Below are 9491 nucleotides of genomic sequence, written 5' to 3' on the forward strand. Positions count from 1 at the left end.
AATAACTTTGCATGTGGATAAAATTAGAAAAAAAACACATGTCGTTTGAAAAAAATGCCACGTTTATTTTCATCGATTGGAGGATTTGTGGTACCTGTAAGTTGAAAAAGAATTCTAAATACCTTATGAGAACAAAGGCGAGGATATACATTTTTCGTGCTAAAATAAAACCTTTTTACTTCAATATTTTCATACAAATACAGACTTAGAAATATTCCCCTCGTAGCCCCATCGTGTCACCTATTCATCACATGTAGCTGTGGTTAGGATGTTACATCACAGGTTCCTAAATGTTTCTCAAAAGCGTTCTTAATATCAGTTCCTAACATCTAGCCAAGTGGAAGTTTTGGAATATCCGACTGGAAGCATTGGTTAGATCAAAAACGAATAGTGATTGGTTAGATGCAACTCAGCCACTGTTAAGCTACGAGTAACTCACCTTTTCATCGGGAAAGAATGACAGGAAACTATTCTGATAACTCGTTTCACTAATCCTGCTGCATTGTTTCTGCCTCAGATGTATGTCAGTGTAGCGCTGGGTATTACGACCAGTCTAATGTTACACTGACACCGACATAACAGGAAGCTGATGGGATGCTCGGGTAGACCGGAACGGACAAGATTGTTAAGAAATGATGTATGTCTTTTTGTAAACCTGATGGACCCAAGATACCACAACTTCTTTGATGTTGCATTAGTGCAACCTTTTTTGCGCTGTTAGTTCCGCTTATGTTTTAATATTTCCGTTCCGGAGATGAGGAGCTATCACGAGTGTCATCCGTCGTTTCAAAATAGATGCGAATGCTAATGTGTGTGGAGGTACATTTTTGTATGTGGCATATTAATTAGACTCCATTTCCTCGGCAGAATCCCGTCGCAGCTGCCGCAAGCTGCTTTGGCCTGAATTTATCGTGGTTTTTCTGATTACAATCTTCTCACATTGACTTATCAAGTAATTCATACTTGTCGATTTAAAAAAATGCAAATAATCCAACAGTTGGGTACAATTCTGTATTTTTAAACACGTTCATTTATAATAAACGGCAGTTTTCAGTGTAGAATGCACTGTGAGTACGAAGCCTCGTTTTAAATTCAGTGGTTCAATTGAGGTTAGAAAACCATAACTGCTTGAGTACACCAATTGAAGGAATTGAAAAGCCTTCAAATGAATACCTTGAATTCCTGAATCATGTTCACTGTGAAGGTTGGATCAAGTAAACTGCTTTTCGCTTGTGTTAATCGAACCAACACCAGAACCATCAGAAATTCTTCTCGGGATATTCTCTCACTAGTTTCATATGTCTAGCTGTTCTTATCTGAATTCGTACTCGTCCACATATAAGTGTAATATTACTTCGAAGGTCTTTCTAAGAGGTACATATCAGACATATGATCCGCATGCAAGTCAAAGGACGGGTCTAAGACCTCTTAGAAAGGATTTCAAAGTATACATGCTCGAAAACGTTTTGTTTGTTCCTCTGCGGTTTACATTGCTTTATTAAGTAGCTTGTAATGTTTCTCGCAAAGCCAGGTTATCTTGTTCTTGTAGACAAGGCGCCAAAGATATCCGAAACACCGTGGCCTGTCCATGACGTTCAGAAACTGACGCAGGCGGGTACGGTTGAAGCTGTTAGCGTTTTCTTCAAGGAGTCGCATGGCTACCTCAGCATCGGTGATCGTACCAACTGTAATAGCACCGGGGAAGTTGTACCGGTAATCTTCAATCAGGTCAGAAACAGCGTAGGACATGTCTAGTGCGTCTTCCACGATAGTAGGGACGTTGGTAGTCCGCCCTGCGATTCCGATCAACTGCAGCAGAGTTATGACATGATCGCCGTAGATCTCCATGAACTCCCTCGGCTTGTTTAATCGGTATCCAGGGGACTTTGTAAAGTGGTACCCTCCAGGGAACTCGCATAGCAAATGCACAGCGTACCCATCGAATAGAACGCTCGAGACCCATAACTTTACCCGCTCTGTTAACGTAAGTCCATCCTTGTTGATAGGTAGTACTACGAATAGTCGTGGACACTCCCTGTCATCAAGACTTTCCAGGTTCTGGCGGACTGAAACTATTTGATTGTATTTCGATGGAATATCCCCGTTGATCAAGCCATTTGCAGATGGAAAATCATGACCTCGTTGACAGACAACCGGTGACGATCCCAGCCTTCCAATGTCATTGGTGACAAATTCGTGACAGAGATGTCGTCCTTCTATGATGCACGCAGGACATAGAATCGTGTTCAGCTCAACTTCGCTCATTCCTTCAAACCAGGAGATGGTGGCGTTCAGAAGACGTGATATTTGATCAACAATGCAGCAAGGTCTGGGTCCACGGATAGTAATCAAGAGGTTCTTCAGATGAGGTAGAAACTCGTAGTGAATGCGATGCAGGGCTCCATCGTCGTCATGGTCCTTCCGCCTCAAGCAGTCATGACATTCAGGAGCTGAGTATTTTACAAACTCCACAATGTGGTTCTGGAAGTATCTCGAGAACATACTTGCGCAGGAATCTGAATTTGCCGAAAAGGAGCGTGCATTTTTGGCAATGAGTATACTGAAGAAAGACGGCGGGACAAACGCGAATTTGACTGTAAAAGTCACTTGTTTTGTGTCCAGTGGAGGCGTGTGTGGCCAGAGACTTTCATCAGGTTCACCAATCGGCAGTTTGCATGGCACCATTTCATTGGTTGTTTCCTTGACAGGAAGACAGACCCCGAATTCCCGGAATAGTATAAGAAGTTGCTCCCTTTCGACCTTATCTAGATCAGGCCACAGATCTGCAAGGAGGCTATGCTCGAAAAACCCAGACACAAGACCCGTGTCACGATAGCTCACAAGCGTGCAGAATTTCTTGGCAAGCCACATTGGATCCAGGATGACGATATTTCGAATCTCTTGGATGTGTGGAAAGAAGAGAATCTCTCCTTGGGCTTTGAAGAACAGCAGCATTATTCTGACAGCCTCCTCATCTGGGGTGTCGTATGCCTTGTATACTTCCATCACCCTGTCAAGCGTGATGTAGTACTGCTTCCCACCCTCTAGCCTGCTCTTGTCATAAAGCGCCTCCAGCACAGTTGCCCACAACTTTGGTATGGTCGGAGTCTGGACAATCAACTCATTGCTTTGTTTCAAAATAAGTGCCTTTAGGTTCTCCATACTCTCGTTTGTCGTGAAGTTTAGGAAGCTGCTCCCAATCTTGCGCAGGCTGCTTACCTCAACGTAACCGACAACGTGTGATATTGCAGCGTAGCCGAGACGCGGAGTGTGAGCAAAGTCTTTGGGCTTTGTAGACTCATCTTCACTATCTGTAAAGTCGGTGTCTGAAGACCGATCAGAGCCATTCGGCTTGTCGAGGATAACGTAGCCCGCTGTTCCGCTGTGTTTCGTTCGTCGCACCATCCTCTCAGCCGGCTGGCAAATGAGGCAATCACATAGCACCTGCCCTCTGGTAAAATACTCTCTGTGGTGGGCCCTGGCAGACTGTATTAAGTCCTTCACTTGTTGCCATATCTGCTGAAGTAGAGTAGCATTGAGGGAAGGATGGTCGGCGTGGGTGCCTACAATAATGACTCTGGAATCGGGAGCCTTGCAGAAGATGTAATGCAGCCACAGTTGAAGACGACCAAGGGTGTGGCTGTTCTTTTCGAAATTGATTAAACAGTATTCACTCAAGTTAAAACAGACAACATAAAGACTTTGTGGCGTCATAAAGAAGTTGTGTGTCTCATTGAAATCCGCATCACCGCCGCAATCGAAGCACTTCAGGGCTATGCCTTCGATGTCAATACTGGTGATGTCTATTCCATCAGTCTTCATGACCTCGTCGTCTTCACCAAATATCCAGGAACGTCGGCGGATGGCCTTGACAAGCGTCGTCTTTCCTACTCCTTCCTGGCCCACCAAAACCATCTTAACCTTGTTATTTGGAATGGGATTGGACAGCAGCGCCTTAAGATACTTCAATAACTCTGGGATTGGCGCATCCTTCAGCTCTTCTGGTATGTTGTGGATGGAGTTGTTGTGATAGGTTAACACAGTCAGCTTTGTCAGCATTGACAGTGAAGGGGGTAGTTGCTGGAGGCGATTACTATGAAGGCGCAATTGTTCTAGGGCAGAAGCGAGCTTTCCTAAATCTGGTGGAATGTTGATAAGGAAATTGTTGTTGCACCTTAGTATTCTAAGGTTCTCACAGTCCACAATCGATCTAGGTAGAACCTGGAGTCGGTTGTGACTGAGGTCTAGAATCTCCAATCGTTTTGCATGTGACAGGTCAAACATCGTTATTAGGTTGCAGTCTACCAAAGATAGCTTCCGCAGGTTTTCCAAACTGGCCATACTGTCTATGCCCTTCAGAGTGCAATTGATCACGACCATGCAAACAACTTCCGACATTAGGTCTACCAACTTACTCAGGTCAATTTTGCCCTTGATGTTGAAAAAGGACAGATCTTGCACGGCGATGTGTTGATCATGAAAGTACTCGAGTGCTTCCAGGACATCTGCTTCGGTCTCCCCAACAACAGTCACACGTTGTATAGCCTGGCATTTGCCCTCGTCGATATCCTCAATAAGGTCTTCGAGGTTCTCGGTAGTTATAACGAAGGCTTCGTCGTCAACGTCAACGTAACGCGCAACCCACTTCTCACTGCTGATGTTGACCTGAAATTAGAGTCAGGATGCATGACCTACAGAATGAATTAAAGACACTCTTCGTATAAGTGCATTCTAAATTATGAATAAATCAAATGAGAATGACGCCATTGCTTGTAATATCTCAGAAGTTACATATCTGCCCCCTCTGCATCCTGACTCTAAGCTTCATATCTGCCCTCGGTGTCAGGACAATATATGCTCGTACTGGGCTGTCTATTTCTTTAAAGTAAAGTTTATAATAGTGTTACCACCAATGACAAGGCCAGACACATTTGGCTTGTGAGCCACTATATTACTTTCAGATTCCTATCATATCGCCAATGCCAGTCTCTCATGGACTGGCGTGGCTAAAGGATGTGGTTGGCATTCCCTTATTAGCAAGGAGTTTTCGCAAATCCCCGAAACGCCAACGTGAACGCCTATCTCATTGTATGATCTCCTGATAACAAAGTCGAGCCCGAACTACCCGAACCCATGAACGTGCACGGGATACATTTCTCATTCCAGTCAGTATTTAACAAGATTATCCATTTCGGTAATTTTTTGCCCTTGTGTTTACCTTTACAAACCGAAGATCTTCCGTTGTTAATTCAGCCCCCGCCTGCGCCAATACAAGTGCAGAATTCTTATGCATTCTCTCTGTTGCGAAGTTTAGAGCGGTCTTGCTATACTGTTGGCAAGGCAAAAAGACATACAATGTACATTAAACATTCAGCCACCGAGATGTCTAAGTGATTGCATTGCTAAGCAAAACGCCGAATCGTTGCTCCTTCAAGCATAACTCATAAAAAGATTGTATGATGTTTATCTGTCTCATATTGGTACAGTCTAGACGATAATAGCCTTCCTTTATTGCTATATAAACCAAATCCGCCACGGGAAGGAAACATTAAAGCGTACTCGGAATCGTTAATTCCGGTAAGGCGACCAAGTATGTCCTACATGTATTTCCCTTTCGATCCCAGATTTACAAGGATACAGTCGTGACGAACTTTAAAAAAACACTAGCCTCTGGTTAAGTCATTTGCTTTATTCTTAAGAATTTGATGAGTGTTGTCTTTGAAAAACCTTCTTTGATTGAAAATACATGCCATGCTCCGAACCTGACATGGACCGTACACTCAGACTTTGTGTGTGAACAAGAACATCATTTCGCTGACCTTCCCATATAGTCCCACGTCTTGGACGTCTTACATGTACTCGAAGGGCGTTATTATCCATGTTTAGTAACATATGTGAGCTTGGTGACGTTCGTTACCAAGCTCACAATGTGAAGGCCCTGAGATACCGGTCTCTAGGCAAAGAGAACGGGCTGATTCCAACGAAAAATACATTTCCCTTAGCCTGTCCTCGCTACGTTTTCTACCAACGCAGTTATATAGGTGCATTAGCTGTACGACAGCCTTCATTGGCAATTTCAGGCAGTACTCGGTTTCTCATACGCTCTTTTGAGCTGATCACATGCGACGCCTACCTTATCGCGTGCATTTACATCTGCTCCGGCAAGAAGTAGCAAATCGATGAGCCCATCTTCACCTTGGTCCCGTCTTGAGGCTTCGTGTAAGGCAGTGTGCCCATTCTGAAAGTAGGAAAACACGGCGGTAAATACAGGAAATGCTTATTTGGCCAGCCCGGCTCGCCAAACAATCGCTTTTTTCTGCATTAAATGGAGAGTCGAATTCTTTCAAGAGCTCATTATAATTCATGACGACGCGGTCAATACTACTGGAGGTCCTGTGATGGACCTAGAAATGTACCAAAAGTATTTATTATCGGTAACCAGTTAATCACATTGCATACCTTCTTGTTGTATCCCACTTCATCAATTACTGACAAAAACTCGAGTTCAGTAAGAAAGTGAATCGAGAGCGAGAAGTCGGCCATTGTCAACTATGTGCATAGTAATTTCAATATGACATCCATAGCCTGATAATTCTGAAGTGTTTCCATTTTATGGCAATTCAGGGATGAGAACTTCCGAGACTGGGCAGTGGACAGCTGGGTTATAATGGCCTTGATAATGTCATTGGTTTTTTTAGTGTTTCTAACTGTCAAAGTACCTTATCTCTTGTGTTGACATAAACTTTAGCCTTGAGAAGTAGTTCTGCTATGTTGGTATGTCCGAGGAAGATGGCCATATGGAGTGGGGTTTCCCCTTCCTGAAAGACAATACTTCATGACTGTATACACTTGACATGGCATCTTGACCCCCCCCCCCCCCGTCCAATACTTTGATATCGTCTAAACTCCTTCAAACCCCGAAATATCAATTACACAAACCATGGGTAGCCTGAATATGGGCATGTGGGCACTACATTAATATTCAAAGTATCTCATTGTCGCTATAACGCCAAGAAAATCTACTTGCTCTTTTGAAAGCTCGTAATCCCCGAATCAACAATAACATAAATCAATGTTTGCTCATACCATGTCTTGTACATTCGGCTGTGCACCACTTCTCAAGAGAGTCATCACTGTTTCTACGCTGCCGCACTTGATCGCCTTATGTAATGGGGTCTGTTGAGCATTGTCACGCAGCTCCACGTTGCTGCCCCACTTTAGGAGCTCGGACACTATTTCATGGTGACCCTTTCTACAAGAGTCGTGGATCGGGCCATGACCATTCTGAAATCAAAATGCTTAATTGGATATAAATGAGTGTATGATATGATGATGATGATAATTTTGAACATTAGGATCATTAACAACTTCTTAACCATATTCATGTCAACAGTCAAACAGTCAAACGTAGTGCTGTGACACCCGACAACCATGGTACCAGTAATAGGATTGAAAAATACGAATGTCTCGAAAAATTATGTCTGCCGTCAAATTTAAGCAACAGCATGGACGTGAAACGAGTCCATGAAAGCAGCTGGGTGTGTCTGTTTAAAACACTCTCAAAACATTAATTCGTTCCCATAACGTTTTGTCTACCTTGTCCTGAATGTCCACGTTCTTTATCTTCTTCAGAAGGACCTTAACGTTGCCGAGATAACCCAGACTACAAGCCTCATGGAGTGAACTTCTACCCCGCTTGAATAAAATAAAGCTTTCTTTATTCAAACAGTCAATATCAGGTTAATGTTCGCCTGTCTGGCCAGGACAGCTTGCTGGGACTGTCGCGAATTCTTAACCCATCGGTTGAGCCTCAACCATGATGTGTGTTGCATCTAACTAAATTATGACATTGTGTCAGCCTTGATATGATATTTGAAAGATGAGAATAATGTCAACGACGAATACACAAGTCCGCACCAGAAAATGATATGATCAAACATTTAACATCGACAATTGACGCTTCCCCGTTTACACAAGTAGTGATATAACGTTGGGTTCTTTTGATGTACACGTAATACATTCACATTCACATTCGATCGAGTCTGATACAAAGCAACGAACGAAGGAAATCACATCATAAAAACCCCCAGTGATTGCGGGTCTTAAAGGTTAAATAATCAACTAACGCAGCACCCAATAATCTTCCAAGTTAAATACAGCTGTTTCTGTATAACAAGATTATGGCAAAGGCTATACGAAACATTGTCAGGTTTGTGTCACGTGCTGACGGATTATATCGCAAGGTGCATCTTTGAACCACACCTTGTTCACCCAACCTGATTATATGCACAGGTTCAATTTGGAATTTCAAAAATGATTGTGCAGATACAGGTAATTGATCAATATGAAAGCGTTCAACAATCAAGGAATATTACGAGAGTGGAAGATCTGATATAAGTAATAATCACACTCTATTGAAACCGCGCGTGCGATATAAATTACAGCGGCAATTACAGAGGCCGCCCGTATTCAATACAAATCACCTACACTGTCTCTCTCAGCAATGGAGGCACCGCCTTTGAGAAGCGCCTCAACTACATCCGTCTTCCCTCTCGACGCAGTAACTCCATTCATTAAAGGTGTACGCCCGAGCTAAAGTGGAAATTATTCTGCTGTAAAATTATACCTCTTTCGACTATCAGTTGATTACACTAAATTGAATGCCATTGGTAACTAATGAAGCTCAGGCTAGATGTAATATGATTATGAAAATTCGCCACCATCTATCGATGTATCAGCGCAACGGGGGGGCGGGGGGGGGGGGGGTTCTCCCTATCACTATACCGAAAGTCGAAACGATTATTTTCCATAAGAACTGGACATGTAGAGGGAGATATTTTTACTAAAATCATACTATTATATGTGATAGTTACATGTACAGTCGCAAAAAGATTGATACAAACAGTGACTGAAAGCGACGGTGAAGTAATTACTTCCATTCATACTTGAAATTGATGTAGTTATATTTGCAAAATGGCGCTGAATAAAAAAACGGAATGATATTGGTTGCTTTTCAATGTTTGCGTCCGAGATTTAGATGGCTGGTTATTATTCTTTTTTTTATCCTATCCAAACTTGGCTACAAGCTAAAAGGCGATCTCACAAAGTACATCCAAACCGTCATTAGACTTTGACCCTACATTGTGACCAATTTAAAAGACAAACTAGAGTAACCGAGGGTATGTTCCGACTCAGTGTAATGCAAGTATGTATTAGTATACAATGGTTCCAACGAAGACGTCATATGCAGACGTTGATCACTTTTCTTTGGATAGGCTCCCTGAACGGGATGGTGAAAGCGCCGTCATTCCTTTTTCGCCTTATTTTAACATCCAATCAACGAGCAGAAAAGACAATCATGATCCTGCGTCAACGATCAACGCTACAGGCCGGTGTAGTTAATGAAATGGCCAGGGCCATTGTGCTCACCTCATGTGGAGGAAAGATGGATAAAGAGCATGGTATTGTGTCATGTAGTGTTAGGTTTGATG

The 9491-nt window shown here is 42.9% G+C and overlaps 1 protein-coding gene across 1 annotated transcript in view; it reads right to left on the reverse strand.

Moving 5' to 3' along the window:
• Nucleotides 1-28: 28 nt before the first annotated feature.
• LOC135484261 (uncharacterized) overlaps nt 29-9491 on the reverse strand; it is an 18945-nt gene continuing 9482 nt past the window's right edge. Inside the window, exons 15-21 of the mRNA XM_064765570.1 lie at nt 8488-8592; nt 7597-7695; nt 7087-7284; nt 6720-6818; nt 6134-6238; nt 5219-5329; nt 29-4665 (exon numbers count right to left, since the gene is read on the reverse strand). Coding sequence (XP_064621640.1) covers nt 1486-4665; nt 5219-5329; nt 6134-6238; nt 6720-6818; nt 7087-7284; nt 7597-7695; nt 8488-8592 — 3897 coding nt within the window. The 3' untranslated portion in view covers nt 29-1485. The remainder of the gene's footprint in view (nt 4666-5218; nt 5330-6133; nt 6239-6719; nt 6819-7086; nt 7285-7596; nt 7696-8487; nt 8593-9491) is intronic.

The sequence above is a fragment of the Lineus longissimus genome, chromosome 3 (assembly GCF_910592395.1).
Source record: "Lineus longissimus chromosome 3, tnLinLong1.2, whole genome shotgun sequence".
NCBI lineage: Eukaryota > Metazoa > Nemertea > Pilidiophora > Heteronemertea > Lineidae > Lineus > Lineus longissimus.